The sequence below is a fragment of the Myripristis murdjan genome, chromosome 19, assembly GCF_902150065.1.
Source record: "Myripristis murdjan chromosome 19, fMyrMur1.1, whole genome shotgun sequence".
Lineage (NCBI taxonomy): Eukaryota > Metazoa > Chordata > Actinopteri > Holocentriformes > Holocentridae > Myripristis > Myripristis murdjan.
Genome location: NC_043998.1, coordinates 12,167,999 through 12,184,648, shown reverse-complemented (window position 1 = coordinate 12,184,648; position 16,650 = coordinate 12,167,999). Strand labels below are relative to the sequence as shown.

The following is a 16,650-nucleotide window of genomic DNA, read 5'->3' as shown; positions in this document are numbered from 1 at the left end:
CTTTTGAGCCTCTGACAATACATAAAACCCGGCTCTAATTCCTAAAAGGTTAATGCCATATTTTTGTTCAAACCCCTTAAAGCTGCAAGTCTGCACTTCAGTCACGTCTTGATTACTCCATTTCAAATCCACTGTGGTGGTGTACAAGGGCAAAATTATGAATATTGTGTCACTGTCCAAATACTTATGGAGCTAACTTTAAATACAAGACATTGATGGAAGGATACTTTGTCACTGCATTAATGTACTGAATGTTGCTGCTTGTGTCATGACTGTGGCTGTTAACAGAAGACAGGACACATGGGTTTATTTGTATGCCTAAATCCCTACATGCTTTAATTACTGGACTACCAAGCATTAAGTGGAAAATTCATCATTCAACATCTACTGACCTAGCGCACAAATAATCAGAGAGAGAATGAACAGATTCATTAAATTATCAGAAATATGATTAAATCACTGAGCAAATAGAAAATGTATATGATATAGTAAGAAAAAAGCTGTAAAATATTATAGTTTACAATAATTATTCACATTCAAAGGCTTTACATCTCAATACATACACAACATGGCCCCTGAACATGACTTCAATCCAAATATGATTCATATATTAGAATTTAAATAACACAGAATGAACTAGAGGCTAAACAATAGCCATCAAATAACCTTATACAAGAATAAAAATACAAAAACTGTATCCTAATATCATTGCATTACTTGCTTCAGATTTCAATAATACATCGTCTGTACATCACAGTTCTAGTCAGTTACAAACCCGGTAGAGTATTCCATACACAATGTAACCGACTGCCATCAACTTGATTCAAACAATTTTCTAACAAGAGAGGGGCAGACACTTTGCTAGAGTGTTTCCTCATCTTTATAGACATACAGCAATTTCATGTTATTTGGATCAGATACATATCCTTTAACTGACATCCAACCACATTGAGCCCCGGGCACCAGGGCCTGAGGTTCCTATTCACCTACTCCAGTCACACACTGCACACACAGACTCAGCTGGAGGAAGAGGACCTTTGGAGAGGACCTTAAGGTAATATGTCAAAATTAAAAGCAGTACAATAATATATCTTTCTAAAACAAGAGCACAAGTTAAATCAATCGCTTAATTTCTATTGGGCCAGATGTCAGAAAGAAACAAAATAAAAATGTAGGGGCACTCCCAATGAATGAGGACCTGATGAGGCAGTCCTGCCAACTTGTCCAGGGACTACAGCTTTACTGTGATTGCTTCCAAGAATGATAGTATGTGTATGTTTATCTCTGATGATGAAGGTTTTCTGTTCAGCATGGGGTGGTCAGCACATTAGATTTTGTTTTCAATAGGACATACTGAAGATGAGCCGACAATCCCACCAAAAAAAGAAATTTATGTATTCACACCACAAAGAAATAGCCAGTGAATGGTACAGAACAGCCAAATCATCCAATAATATTAGCTATGGTTGCCAATGCAGTCAAAAAATACCCACCTTTTAACTTGAATAAACTACTTCTCCAGTGCCCTAGGAGAGAGAGAAGCGGACAAGGCTGAGCTACAAAACTGGCCGTGCAGTAAAGATAAGCAAGTTATGGTTAGGGAGTACGAGCTAGTGGCATGTTTACCCGGCCCATATTAGCAATGTATCCTCAGTAACGGTCTATGGAGCGCTCACACTAAAACAGAGACTGATTGAGAACCATGTGTCACTGTAGACCAGCACTCTGCTCTGTAATATTGAGACCCAAACTGGACTGCAATAGGCAAGTACCGAGAGACTAGCTAACTCAAATACCATGAGAACGCTGGGGATTTGAGAGAAAATATATCTAGGTTTTGAGTTGGATAAAAGATTGAATCAGTTAACAGTATCTGTTGCAACTATAGAGTATATGCACTAAAAGTGGGGCCTGAGTACACCTCGCACATACAATGTAGGATTAGGATATGGTTTAAGTAAGATACTGGTATCAGGATAGGCTCTGGTTCACAAAAGCTGGATTGTGTGTTATGGTGTCATAGAAGCAGGAAACCAGTCCTTGCACTTGAGATAGTCTTAGCGGTACCTAAGCTTGTGTTATTCTACAGACAAGCTTGCCCTTCTCTTTCCCCCTTGCAGAATGTACAAGAAGCAGATGTGCATGGTGGCAGTCTCATCATCCATACATGGAAAAAATGCAATAGAAGCCTCACAGAGAGCACAAAGAACAAGCAAAGCAACCCTGAATCCAAAGTTGTATTTTTTCCCCACGGTTCTACTCAGGAAAACAAACAAGGTCTAGATGCCAGCGTCTCTAAGAGTTTGTTTACATTGCGGTGATGAAGGGCACTAAAGAGGGTGTTACTCTGCTCAGTGATTGGCCTCAGAGCTAAGAGGGAGTGGCAGCAGGAGGAACTGAATTCCTATAGGCCAGGATTTTGGTGCCTTTGATAGATCTTTCTCCACACTTCCTGGATCTTCTTGCACCATTTGTCAGCATTTCCGCTGGGGTCCATCAAATAGTATGTTCGATTAGGCTACAGAGGAAAGGAAAAACAAAGGAAAAAAAGACAAATGAGGAGATAAACAACACACAGTTGTCAATGCTGTGCTAAAAAAAATATGCTAGAAAAATAAGACATTTACCGTGTGAACAAAGAAGGTTTTGAAGTTCTTGGCTTCAGGGCGTAGCTCTAGGGACCAGGGAATCTCCCCCTTTAGGACCTTATTTACAGGGTCCACATAGTACAGGTGTGGTCCCTCAGTGAGAAGCAGCTGTCTCCGCCGAGCAAACAGACCCTGCAATGGAGTGCCACATGTGTTGAGACATTAAGCCACCAACAGAGGGGGCTAGCAGACAAAAGACTTTCCCCACCAGACAAGGGAATTCCCCTTCATTTCCCATAAACTAGCACACAGAAATGCCATGAAAAGTGACTTCACTGATCTTGAATCAACTTGTCTTTCGCTGGATGACCTGGTTATGTATAAACTTGAAAACAAAGCTATTACAAAATGCAGCAATAGTTAAGCTGGCAGCAACCTCCTGAGTCCTGTCTGACAGGTTTCAGTCCTCAACTTCCCTGCAAAAATTCTGAATTTTCTGACATTAAGTGAAAATCTTAAATACATTAGTTAGAATCCACATACCTTCCGTTTATCCACTGGGCCCATTTTCAGGATCAGGTTATTTTCAACAAACTGGTGCCTATGTAAATAAGCAGAGGGTGATTAATGTACACAGTACAAATTTCATCCCCCGTTCACTTGAAGCATCATTTATCCCTCAGTAGACTACATCTGACGATTGTATTCAATAACATTTGTTTTGAAAATGAACTTCAACATTTTTAGGGAATGAACATTAACCAAAACATGATTCATACTTCAGAATTCAACAGTAAACTTGCCAGTTTTATACAAGGAATACAGAGGCAACAGGCTCACCAGGGGTTTCCAGTGGTCTGCTTATCCAGCAGCAGTTGCTTCTCCTCTTCCGAGAACTGCAGATCCAGCTCAAAGGAGTTTATGTCCAGATCATGGATGTACTGCTCAATGTTGCTGCTGGACCTCTGGGGTGGGATGGACTCAGGTGCTGACAAGGAGTGTGATGAACTGGACTGGGCCACCTGCATGCTGCTGAACTGGCTCAGGAGGTCATCGTACTGAGGTTGGAAAGAAGATCAGTGAGCGAGAGTGTAGGCTGATTTTTGGCTGTATACACTGCCCACAAAAAGTTAGGGATATTCGGCTTTCGGGTGAAATTTCAGGATGAACCTGAAATGCATTATAACCTTTACAGGTGAACTTAATGTGACCTTCTGTAAACTCTTGAATGCACATGTCCAACTGTTCAATGTTTCAGTACTTTCTGCACAAGTTGCTGTTCTCTAACAAGGAGTTTAATGGCAAAATTCACATCAGGTGTTTGATGCTCCAGCTCATCGAGGTCGTATCATTAGGGAATGGCTGCTGGAGACTGGGGTACCTCAAATGGAGTGGCCTGCACTTTGTCCAGACCTGAATCCCATAGAAAACCTATGGGATCAGCTGAGTCGCCGTGTAGAGACAGTCAGCATGAGACGTCGTTGTCAAGCTGTAATTGATGCTCAAGGGCACATGACAAGTTATTGACACTGACATTTTTTGTTGTGGTATACCCACCACTGTTGTTGGCTTTTGTTTCAAGAAATTGTTTGAGATGAGGAAATCACCAGTGTAGGCTTCTACTTAAATGCCCTACTTTCATGATATAATATCACTGTAGCGTGAACTTTTTATATTTTCCATAAATTTCACCCAAAAGCCAAATATCCCTAACTTTTTGTGAGTAGTGTATATGGTTATTTCATGACTTAGAGGCATCATTGCCCATCAAAAGGTATGACATCCCCACCCACTGCCACATGGCTTTGTGTGTGTATGACTGAGCAAATGACAGAGTAGAAGAGGACCTGGACAGTTTCAGTAAAGATAAGATCTCACGTTTCCATAGCAGTCTTCATCATCCTCAGACATGGCTGGTAAGTAGGGGGTGAGCTTGGGGGGCGTCTGTAGGTGGAGGTCACTCCAGGAGATGGTCTCGAAGAATGGGTGTTGCCTCAGAGGATCATACCCTCCCATCTCCTCACAACCAATGCGCTTGGAGGGGTCCAGTGACTGAGATAAAAACAGATTACATGGCAGTGCTTTCAAATAAATCCAGAAGTGCGGACCTCTACATACCATTAACCCCAGTAGAGATAACCAGTTTACCAAATTCCCTTATTTGTCCACAACCACCAATAACATTTCATTGCATCTTTTAAGTACAAAACTATGGCATGTAATACCCTTCATCCTTATGGTACTGCTTAAATTAGACACACTATTTTTGAATGGTCCTATGGCTTTATTGATGAAAATATGACTTACCAAAAGCTGTTCAACAAGATCCTTGGCTTTGGGGAAGAATTTCTCTGGAAACTCATACTCCAGCTTTATTATCTTCTGGAATATTAGGTACTCATTTCTAGAACAAAGCACGTACACAACATCAGAGGGAAAGAGGGGAAATTAATTTATGACAAGCAAATTGTGATAATACAAGCTCAGTACTTACCCAGCTCTGAACGGTGGTAAACCAGCCACCAGCTGATAGATTATACATCCCAAGGCCCAGAGGTCAGAACTAAGAAAAGAAACAATAAAAAGAATTATAGTAAAACAGTAGTTATTATACCACTCCAGTCCAATAATATAAAAATAGACCAATGATCAGCGACTAGGTGAGTGACATGGTGGTCAAAACCCACCTCTTGCAGGCTGATTTCTCTGTCAGCAGCTCTGGAGACACATACTGTGCTGTTCCGACAAAGGAGTTTGCTCTCGCTGTCAATGCAAAAATGATGGGGAAACATAAGTTTCTATTCTTCACACAAAGTAAATACTCTCTCTATGACTCTGAGACACTTTTAATACTCAAACATACTGCATACTTCATGCGGAGAGGTACAGGTCAAAGTAAGACTGAACATACCTTGCTTACTATCTGATGACAACTGCTTTGCTGTCCCAAAATCTGTTATCTGAATGTGCATGTCTTCACTCAGAAGAATATTCTCTGGTTTTAGATCTCTGCAAAGACAGGAATATTGGGATTGAACAGTAGAAATTAAGTTAGGGTTTGAAAAATTTCCTCTAAAATAAAACATAAAAGTTAACACCATTAATAAAAACTAAAATAGCAGATGATCTTACCTGTGTATTATCCCCTTAGCATGCAAATATTCTAGAGCACAAACTATTTCAGCTGAGTAGAATCTAGTACAGGTCTCATCAAATGAACCGATTTTGCGAATGTATTTCAGAAGCTCTCCGTTCTTAGCGTAGCTGAGACCAAAATCTGAGAAAAGGCTGGTTAAGGAACACACTGAGGAGCAGAGACATTTTTTTAAAAGGACCTATAAGCAAAAACACTGTATATAATGCTGAAAGAACAATATCAGTGATGACCTTATTATACATGAATGAATGCAAGCAACATAATCACAACACAAGAATTGATATTTTATTAATACAACCAATGCCGTGAGAAACTGAGCTTGTTTAAGGATACACAACTTCTCATCATCTTGAAATGTAAAGTAGAGTTTGACAAAGAATGGGTGATCTAGATTTGACATCAAATCCCTTTCTCTCTTCACGTACTGGGCTTTGTTCTCCTTCATAATATGCCGCTTCTCCAAAATCTTGACTGGAGGGGTAGGGAAAGACAATTTTAAGATTCATCTACAAGCAATCTCAGCCACTTTTAACAACTTTTTTAAGGTTTGGAATTGCAGTGCACTTTATATTATTCACAGAGCTGCCGTATTGTTACTTACTTGCATATTCTTTCCCTGTTAACTGTTCTCTTGCCAGGACAACCTTTGAAAACAAGCAGGCAGAATGTAACAAAAAACACTGCTATGTCTGAAACTTGAGCACAAATCTACTGACATTTAAGCCCTTTCTCATCAATTCACCTAAAATGAACTGAAGATGAGTCATTGAAGAATCTTGACCACAAGAATGCTAGCATGTAGCGACATCTATCAAGGTATAATTCATAAGCTAAATGGAATGCAGGCTACATACGGTCGAGAAGGAGCCCTCTCCTAGTATCTTTCCAAATTTGAAGTCCTCTGGCCTCTTCTTGCGTGGCTGCGGGGCCTGGATGGCCGTCTGTGTCCGGAGCTCTGAGCCCTGGCTGGCAGGCTTTCCCGTGGCACGGGCCTCTGACGCTGAGCCCTCCATGCTGGGACAGTGGCTGCTACTTGCGCCTGGGATAGCAAGTGGCGAGCAGGAGTCGGGGTGATTTCTTACCATTGATGGATGTGGGCAGGAACAGATGACAACGCTGGGTTGAATGGGCACAACATCATACTAGAAAGAGAAGCAGCGAGAGAGGATATTTATGTAATGTCACTCAGCAGGATTACATTTGCAATTCCTCTAAAAAAAAAATCCGTGAATATGTTTCATCTCTATCAAAACATTCTCTTAAAGTAACGTTAAACCGAAAGATTTTTCTATTCATAACCACTGATGGGATGTAAGTGAGTTCAGGACGACCAATCAATCAACATTAAGTACGCTGATGATAAATAATGTACTTTGTGGGTGCTGCAGTTTGTCAATTATCCAAAACAATAATGTAACCACATCAATCCAGTAACAACCCCTGTTCATTTGACACAGGAACAGGTGAACAGAGAGCATGTCCAAAATAAATGTAACATGGCACTACAAGAACCAAATCATCCATTTAACACCACTGCAGGGACCATAATGTCATAAACTACTTTCAAAGAACAACTTCAATTGGCTATAAAGACTATAAACTAGCATATACAAAGAAAAGGGCATGGAGCTGGTTCTGAGAGTGATGGTCCCACCCGCCACGGTTAAACTGAGGTATAAGTTATGTGGCTCATGTTTATGTGACAGCTGTGCGGAGACACCACTCAACTTATCAAAAGTATATGTGTGTAATCAAATTGACATGGCAACACAAACACTGCTGAGAAATCTATCAAATGGTGCATCAAGACCCAGAGACAGGACACACCGCAGAGGTTAGCATGGTTACTATCTAATTATAAGATCCATAGTGTAACGTTACTTACTTTAAAAAAAAAAAAAAGCACAACAATTTATTTTACAAATAACATTATTAACCCTACGGTCGCTTAATTTACTATTTGCCACTTAGCTTACGACTCACTTAACGCTAGTTCAATTGGCCTGGCCTCTTCTCATTCAAATCCAAGGTGTGGCCATTTAGCTGCCTTATTCAAACATGATTATACGATCGCTAACTGGTCATATGGCTACTGGTGTATTAATTAATACTGGTTGACTGCGTGATGGTTATTTATAAACTTAAGCTAATGTTAACCTGATTGCGAGCACTCGAGTAACATTAGGCCTGTGCAAACTTTCTTTGCTAACTAGTAACATTTGCTAGCAGGCTAACGTTAGCTGCTGCTGCTGCCTTGTCAAATGATGCCGGCCATCACTGACAGCGAGTGAAAAACTTAACAGCCAAGCCAATTAGCAGGCTGGCCAGGTAACAAACTCACAAACCATCTGCCATTCAAGCTCTAGATAACCATATACAAGACGAGGGAGCTAAAGGCGGCGGCCAAACATTGAGTCAATAAGTTGGCAGGCGAATTACTCGACGTTAACCTTAATTAGTTAACGTTAGATAGCACGCAACACGGCTAAGTTAGCTAGCAAGCAGGAGCATCGCTCGAAAGCGCGAACCTAGCTAGCCAACAGTTAGCATCACTGGCAAACACGAATCGAGAAAAGGGACAGACATCTAAAATAACACAGCGCCGACAAAACTGACCGCGGCGCCACACAATTCAAAGACTTGCAGCGAATACCGAAACACATCAAGTGCTCACGAAACCTGATGAACATAACATTAGCTGTGATGTTGGCTAACATTAGCGAGCTAGCGCTGTTAGCGAGTCCTGACGCTAGTCGCTCCGTGGCTAGCACCGCTGCTCAAATGAAGGCCCCATGGAACAATTTGTTGTCAAACAGCCGCCACGCTGTACATCGTTAGCGCCGGCTTCGAGCTGGTATTCGTGTTAAAGTCGCAACACTCACCAGCTGACTTGTAGCTCTTGCCATGGAAGTTTTCCTCGAGTATTTATTCGGAATAAAATAATTACAGATCCTCCAGTAATGGCTGCCTCTGCGCCTTCATTTTCGAGCTGTGACGTCGTTCCACAACAATGTTACCGCAAGACAGGAGAGGAGAGTCCCTGTACCCGCCCCCTCGCCACATTTACAACCTCACTCAACTCCAGCCCGTTCATATGCAGCCACACGGCGACAATTGTTGATAGTCAAACAGCAGCAGATGTGGCTTACCCTCTGCTACAGTTCCGGTCTGTTTATGCTTTTTGATCGACTGATAACGCACTGCAAAGGAGTTTGTTTTGCGCCCTGGCCACACATTTTTACAAAACTTGTAAAAATGACCTGAGTGTTCCCGACTCATCGCTGCTTTCTGGCTCCTCATCCTCTGCTTTCTCTTCATCTGAGAGGTCAGAGGCATGTAGATGAGAGAAGGGGATGCATGTGGAAATAAAAACAGGCAAACCTTCACTTTTAAATAGAAGTTGCTCAAGTTTTCAGCTATAGCCACTTCTAAGATTTTTGAGCCAAGTGAGCCAATTTGAAGACTTAATATAATTTAATGATAATTTTAATGTGTAATAGTAATGAATCCCTACACAGTGATGGATGTTGTAACTCTGGACATCATGCTAGTATTAATAAATAAAAGTAAATGTAACACTTAAGTTGGAGTTTTGAACAGCCTGCACATAGCTATGTCACCTATAAGAGTAAACTAATTTCTCAAAACCACTCTAACTGTAAAATCAGAACTTACTAACACCAGAGCTTTTGTGAGTAATTTGTTTCTTGTGTTTCTGCAGGTTATTCCCCCCTGTGGTTGGAGCAGCCCGGTGCCTGCATGTACTCTCTGACCTTTGTGACCCCACTTGTCTGCCAGCCACATTCATGCATCACACACGCAGTTTATCATTCAATATATCACTCTGCTTTCACTGGTCGGCCTATAAGCTATCTTCACGCCCATCCAGACAACCACATCTATCACACTCGGGCTGTGACGTTGTCCCGACATGCCCCTCAAATTCAATAAAGGAAGAATGCAAACATTCATATTTATTTTGACTGTGATGATGTACACAGATGCTCCACTGAATCAGGCTTTTCTTTAATACTTTATCAAAAAGTAATAGGCTCAATAGGCGGCAAGTTATAACTGTTACAAAAGTGATTTATCTTGCCACTCCTTGTGCTTAAAAAAATAAACTATATATTCACACCACTCGAGCACATCGGCTTTGATCCCCTCTCATGGTGACCTGAGAGTGTCTCCGACTCATTGTTGCTTTCTGTTTGCTCGTCCTCAGCTTGTTCTTCATCTGAGGCGTCACTCTCCTCACTAGAATCAGATTCCTCATCCTCAGGTGCACTAAATATAGAATTGGTAGTTAGATGATGTAAGTAAACACACAAATGTTACAGGACAATTTGCAAAGAGATACAGTGGGCTAGAGGGATTTTCTCACATTGACAGGAATCAAATATTAAATGCCCACATGAGCAAAACTGAAAGTCTTACCATCGGGGTCTGTTGAGATTCACACAGTCTCTTCCTGAGTCTACATCAAATGGATCTGCATGTAAAATGGAGGATTAGCTTGCATTAAAAAAACATTCTCAACAGAAGAGGTCACAACCTCAGGAATATATCCCTCTTGGAGTAGGGGGCAATTTTCCAGATACAGAGAAAATTCTTGCCCACACAATACAAGGGGTGTGCACATGTGTGTAAAATTTCAGAGAAAGTTGTCAGTAATTCTGGGTTAAACGTCACTGCGAGCATTTTATAATGAATAAATTACATTACCCATTACCTATACTTGTGCCTTTCACACTGAAATATAAAAAGATCTTCATATACTAACAAAGGAACACAAGTGGCAAAATGGATCGTATGAGAACCAACACATTTCCCATTTTACCAATGTCGTCCTCCTCTGGGGCAGCACTGAGGTACTCCTGCTCCACAGAGAGCAGTTCCTCCTCAGACTGGCACGCTGCATAACGCTGAAGCAGAACTTTATTCAGCTCCAGGAATACTGTCCCCCACTTGAATTTCTTCAGCAGAAGCACTGCCAGGTCCTCAAAGCCTGCAAACACAAATATAACAGACTTTATATGTCACACCTTAGCAGGAGTTACCACCAGCTACCAGGAAGATAACACAACATATCATTCCTAAAGTAGCGACATCAAAGACATTATTAGCCTTACCTACAATGCAGAAGGTGGCAGCAAATGCTTCAACACACGACAACTTGCATGGTTTGCCATAGTTGACTGGGTTAGCAGCTACAAGGTAGGGCAGTAACCTTGGATGAGACCCGATCATCTTGTTGAAGGGAGTCTCCTCCAGCTTGGCCCAGGAACAGTCAATGACTGCCAATCCACTCTGAGCCACAATCTCTCTGCAGATAGAAGAGCATACACAACTTTTTTTGGCCACAGATTATGTCTTCCCAATTTGATCACAAATGACAGGTTTAACAATAAAAAAAAATCCAACTAAAATACATTTGCTGTGCAATGAGAAACCCTCTTTTTCTCACATTATAGACTCACAAACTTAGTCTATTGTGACTGCATATAGCATATATAGTTTAACTAATACAGCAGAGATAACAGCTCTCCAGGGTCATCAGCACCACCCAGAATATTACTGGTTGCCCTCTCCCCTCCTTGGAGAAGCTATATTAGAATCAGAATCAAAATGAGAATGACTGAACTGCTGCCGTCGGCCAGCAGATACAGGACAATCCAAACAAGGACCAATAGGCTGAAATACAGCTTTTATCCAAAAGCAACAACTACACTCAACACTAAAACAGGCACTTTGGCTTGACTTTTGCAATATGTTTGAAGTGTCATATAAGAATCTATAAAACAGGTGGCATGTCCTGTGTGTGTGTGTGTGTGTGTGTTTTCAGTGTTTATTATGTCCCTTTTTTTTTTACTATTTATTTATTGACGGTTTTTACTGATTTTTATAAGTTTGAACTTTGCATGAGAAGGTTGCAAAGATCGTTGTACATGTACAATGACAATAAAGCTATTCTATTCTATTCTAATCTATTCTATTCTATTCTTTCATGATAGGCCAACAAAACTGAAACAAACAAACAAACAAACAAACAGATGTTTGTATTATGCTCCACAATGATCCAACAATACGTGATGTGGAAGGGACATGCGATGGTACCATTGATGGGTTTCCCTACCTCTCTGCTGCATTTTTACAGGTAATGGTTATTCGTTGTGATAATAAACAATGAACTGGTTCACTGCAGGCTGATTTTAGTGAGTGCAGTATGGAGTGGGTAACTCACAACACACCTGTCTGCTGGCGTCACATATTTGGTGCCCATTGGACTCAGTATGAGCCCATTGAACCTCTGGTTGAGGCGCAGGTTGCGTACAAAGCCCTTGCGTACCAGCTTCCTGCCGGTGCAGCGTTTAGGGTCACAGTGGCCCAACTCCCACATGGCAAGAGGACAAGGCAGCTTCACCTTCAGCGCTTCTGCTCCCTCCTCTGGGTGAAGACTCGCTGAAAAACACATTGACACACTCACAACCTGCACACTACAGACACCTATATAGACACACACATATGTACACACCATGTACTCTGTTTGTTTACATGTAATATAACTAAACTTAATAATGTAATATAATGGATTACTAGCTACACACTAATAAAAATGAAACAGCCATAACAAAAGCAGAGCATGACTTTGGATCAGCCATAAATCAGTGAAGCTTTACCTTCTAATGCATTTTGCATTTCCTCTGTAAAAGTCTCTAAAGATTTCCCCTTCATTTTGTGCCGCTTGTCTTTCCCCTTGCTCTCAGGGCGAAACTGTTTGCCCTGTTTCTTACGTCCCATATTGTCCCAGTGGTCTGCTAGTCACCCAGATGACAGCTTGTATTAATTGTATTAATACACATTTGCTCGAGCTTCAGCTAGCTGAACGGACTAGCATGGAAAAGTGACACAGGCGTGAGTTTGAAATATTGACGTTCCGTGAGAATTATGTAGTATTTTATCTAGGCACCCTAAAATAAATGTATTTATTTATGAAAACAACAGCATCATATATTTATTGTTTGACTAGTTTTACTTATCTCGCAGCCTGCTGTCATGCTACACTTTACACGACATCTGTGGAAACACGCAGCTCGATACGTGAACGGCGCATGCGCAGCTCTTGTTTTGATCAGGTGACCTGTCACATGACTGACGACCGGCGAAACAGGAAATGGGGCACCAGTCGGGAACGTAGCATATGTTGAATCAGAGGAACTTGCTGATTATTGTTTATTTTACTAATATTCCAGCCATGCACTGTTTGTCTACACTAGTTTGTCATGTAATGAGGCTGTGGGTCGTGTGTTTATCGCTTCTCAGTGAGTATTTGGCGATCTGTGCCGCTCAGTGCTGATGTGTTTGTGTCAATCCGGCTGATGAAGCATTCTCACACTGTTTATTCATTTGTTTTTTTTTGCACAGTGAACTATGGACTCGCCGGTAAAATGAAAATAGTCGAAGAGCCAAACACATTCGGGTAAACAAAAGACCACAGTATGAGCGCAGTGCAGCTTGTTGTTTTGTCTCATGTGTCTCTGTCCTCACCGGGCTCTCCTCTCCTCTGTCCAGATTAAATAATCCCTTTTTGGCTCAAGGAAGCAGACTACAGCCTAAAGTGCCTCCATCTCCAGTGTCTGGTAAATAGCCTCACTAAATAGACTTTACACAGATAGAATCCAGAGTTATATATCGTGTAGCATTTACAGAAACTTCATTAAAACATTTGTGACTCTTCTTCAAGGTCCATCTCACCTCCATCGCTTAGCCGGGAAATGCTTCAGTTTCATTGAGTCGACGTAAGTGTTTTCCATCATTTATTCACACTATATACGTCCTCTGCTTGAATCACATAATTTTTTAGCTGTTGATTTCTGATTGGATGCATGTTACGTACAGGTAGGCTTAAAGGACAAAAATGACAGCTGTGGTCGTGATTGGTCCTGTTGCAGGTATAAATATGAATTTTGCCCGTTTCACAACATCACTCAGCACGAGCAGTCATTTAGATGGAACGCCTACAGTGGTATACTGGGGTAAGTTACATGGCAACAACAGCAGAAACTTCACGTTACTGATGTGAATTAGCGAAAGACTGCCAGGAAACAGTGATCCAACTGAAAGCCCAGCACTTTCTCCTTTATGTTTTCACAGGATCTGGCAGGAGTGGGATATTTCAAACAACACGTTCACAGGCATGTGGATGAGAGAAGGGGATGCGTGTGGAAATAAAAACAGGCAAACCAAAGTAAGTGACGTTTTAAATTGAAGCAATTTAAATTTCCCTTTTTTAATAATAGCCAGTTCTAATATATATATATTTTGGGGGGTCTAATCAATGAATAACAAAGTAAGGGATGTTGTAACTGGACAGAACTTGTGTGTAATTTGTGTCTTGTTGTTTTTGTAGGTTATTCTCACCTGTGGTGGGAGCAGCAAGCTGGCTCAGGTGTCAGAGCCCAGCACCTGCATGTACTCCCTGACCTTTGAGACGCCGCTCGTCTGCCATCCACATTCTCTGCTGGGTAAGGCAGAAAATCATCTCATAATTGCAAACCAGTGTGGATAATGCTGTTTTGTAATTATTTGTATACTTTCTTCAAGTGTATCCGACCCTGAGTGAGAAGTTGCAAAAGGAATGGGACGATGCCGAGCAGGCTCGCTACGACGGGCTCATCACTGAGCAGGTGAGAAAGAAGATCCAAACACAGACACCTTAACTGCTGCTGTGAGGAGGAGCTGCTCATTGATTTAGTCCACATTCAGCTGAACTAACCTGCTTCAGGAATAACACATTAACAAACTGTTGTTCATTTACAGTTGCATTCTAGGCCTTTATATAAATACATGTGCTGCATGTTTGTTGCAGGGATACAATAATCTTTTGAGAGATATTTTTGAGGATGCTGGTTTCTTGAAGAGCCAAAAACTGAAGTTGAATCCCAGTCTTGCGTCCCATTCCAAAACCCATGAGTCCTTACAGAAATGCACCGAGGTGTGTATATTTATCCCAAAGCACCACCAACCAACCATATGATAGTCTACAAACTAGATCAGCTGTGCACATTATAGCGATTTTGATTTATCTTTGTCTTCGCACAGGACTTTGTGAAGCAGAGTGAAGAGATCGAGAGACTGCGAGCTCTCCTCACTCAGCACAACATTCCCTTTGAACTGAACCCAAGTGAGTAAAGTCAGCGAGGCTGTGTGGCTTTACTCAGGCAGATCAACCCTCAGCTACAGGCTGTGCGATGACAAGTGGCTGTGTAATGTCGTTTTCTGTACGTCACAGATGAAGTAAAGACTCCAGTCAGTGTGACGGTTAAGGATCGACACCTGAGGGGAGACGAAGGCCTTAAAACAGATCTCTTTTGACAAATCTCCTGCAAGAAGTCACGTTTCCCGGATGTCATCTACCTGAGTGGATCTGAAGATTTTTGGTTGGTGTTCAGTGTGAGGTACATCGTCAGCGGCTGGACAAGATCACAGCATCATCAAGGCTATACCGCTAATTGCTGAAATTATCCTAAACAACATATGTCTCACAGATAAATGACAGACTGTTAACAACTTCAAGAAGTAATTTATGAATCAGAGCCTTTCTTTTATCCAATTGCACATTTCTTAGAGAGGAACACTGGCACCCATTCAGCTTTCTTCAGAAATTGTACAGCTAAAAATAACCATGATACACTATGAAAGACAAGGCACAAGGTTGTGGAATAAATAAATGTTGTTTTAATTAACTCATTGGGTTTGTGCTGCAGTAGAATCTTTTGTTTGACTGTAGAAAAATGGTTTTTGGTCACTCAGGTGTGACTACCTGTGTCTGCTATCACAGAGCATATGGAGATGTTTTTGTATTTATCCAGTCATACTTTGAGATATTTGTTGCAGCTACATTTTACAATTAAAACTTTAACAATTCATATTTTTAAAGTAACCAGACGGTCCTGAGTCCATGACGCTGCAGTTTGTTCATGAGCACACACACACACAGGGACTCGAGTCAGCTTGGGCCTTCTTGTTCCCGCCGTGGTCTGATGTGTTAGGCCACATTTTCCATCAGTCAGACACACACACACACACACACATAATGCTGAGCTGTGCTTTTTCCTTGACAACGTGCTGTAGCTGCAGCAGTGCTGACACTCATGGCCTGCCAAGGTTTTGTTACAAGAAGCGTGACATGCCGAGAACTGCATCTCACATTTGGGGAAAGCAAAGTTTGTTTTGAGAATGAATCAACTGAAGACTGTCCAAGGTGTTTCCCTGGCTCCCGCCGCAGTGCATGCTGGGTCGTGCTCCAGCCACACGCCCCTGAAATGGATCAAGCAGGTCGTGAAAATGAATGAATAAATGATACTTGCTCAGCAGCTGAATAAAGTGTTGGAGGAAGAGGCTGGCATTCATAGCCTGTCAAGTTGTAACTAAGGTTGGATTTAATAGCATTTAGCCTCAGTCAGCAGTACTGCCTTAGTAACTAAAGGCATAGTAATTTATTCTCATGTTTTTATTTTATTTTATTGTGAAGCACTTTGAGCTACACCCCCGCTGGTTTTGTCATGTTTACTTTTGGGGTGACAGACTGTATTGTTGTTTTGTTTATGTGCAAGTCAGTCGTCAGTACAAGGCATGGTAATCATGATCATGCCGCAGTGGAAGGGGAAAACCTCCTCCATCAGTGAGTTTGCAGCTCATGGGCCTGGACATGCACGGTCGTCAACTTCCTGACTGTAAAAACAACTACAAACACTCCCGAGTGAGCTCTGATCTCCATGTTTCATCTTCAGCAATGGACACCAGATCTTTTTGTCAGCTCTGTCTTGTCTCTCCATTCTGGCAAAACTGGATCTTGTTTTTGGAATATTTTATATTTTGAGTCAAACAGGAAATAAGTGATCA

General features: G+C 41.5%; 3 protein-coding genes across 3 annotated transcripts; 1 reads left to right on the top strand and 2 right to left on the bottom strand.

Annotated features, from left to right (window-relative positions):
- Positions 1-305: 305 nt before the first annotated feature.
- Positions 306-8,797, bottom strand: pdpk1b (3-phosphoinositide dependent protein kinase 1b). Its single transcript, XM_030078072.1, has 14 exons — positions 8,628-8,797; positions 6,600-6,887; positions 6,347-6,389; positions 6,079-6,216; positions 5,721-5,865; positions 5,500-5,597; positions 5,276-5,351; positions 5,083-5,151; positions 4,896-4,992; positions 4,467-4,640; positions 3,429-3,646; positions 3,132-3,189; positions 2,628-2,780; positions 306-2,518 (listed from the first exon to the last, which is right to left on the bottom strand). The coding sequence occupies exons 1-14, from the start codon at positions 8,649-8,651 to the stop codon at positions 2,405-2,407; spliced, it is 1,695 nt and encodes a 564-aa protein (XP_029933932.1). The 5' UTR covers positions 8,652-8,797; the 3' UTR covers positions 306-2,404.
- A 907-nt stretch (positions 8,798-9,704) lies between these two features.
- On the bottom strand, positions 9,705-12,860 carry tsr3 (TSR3 ribosome maturation factor). Its single transcript, XM_030078076.1, has 6 exons — positions 12,426-12,860; positions 11,997-12,207; positions 10,878-11,071; positions 10,586-10,753; positions 10,183-10,237; positions 9,705-10,032 (listed from the first exon to the last, which is right to left on the bottom strand). The coding sequence occupies exons 1-6, from the start codon at positions 12,544-12,546 to the stop codon at positions 9,870-9,872; spliced, it is 912 nt and encodes a 303-aa protein (XP_029933936.1). The 5' UTR covers positions 12,547-12,860; the 3' UTR covers positions 9,705-9,869.
- Positions 12,861-12,889: 29 nt separating this feature from the next.
- On the top strand, positions 12,890-16,345 carry gnptg (N-acetylglucosamine-1-phosphate transferase subunit gamma). The gene is made up of 11 exons (XM_030078074.1): positions 12,890-13,067; positions 13,171-13,225; positions 13,318-13,385; positions 13,490-13,544; positions 13,698-13,781; positions 13,900-13,993; positions 14,156-14,270; positions 14,350-14,432; positions 14,615-14,740; positions 14,848-14,929; positions 15,038-16,345. The coding sequence occupies exons 1-11, from the start codon at positions 12,947-12,949 to the stop codon at positions 15,118-15,120; spliced, it is 966 nt and encodes a 321-aa protein (XP_029933934.1). The 5' UTR covers positions 12,890-12,946; the 3' UTR covers positions 15,121-16,345.
- Positions 16,346-16,650: the final 305 nt, after the last annotated feature.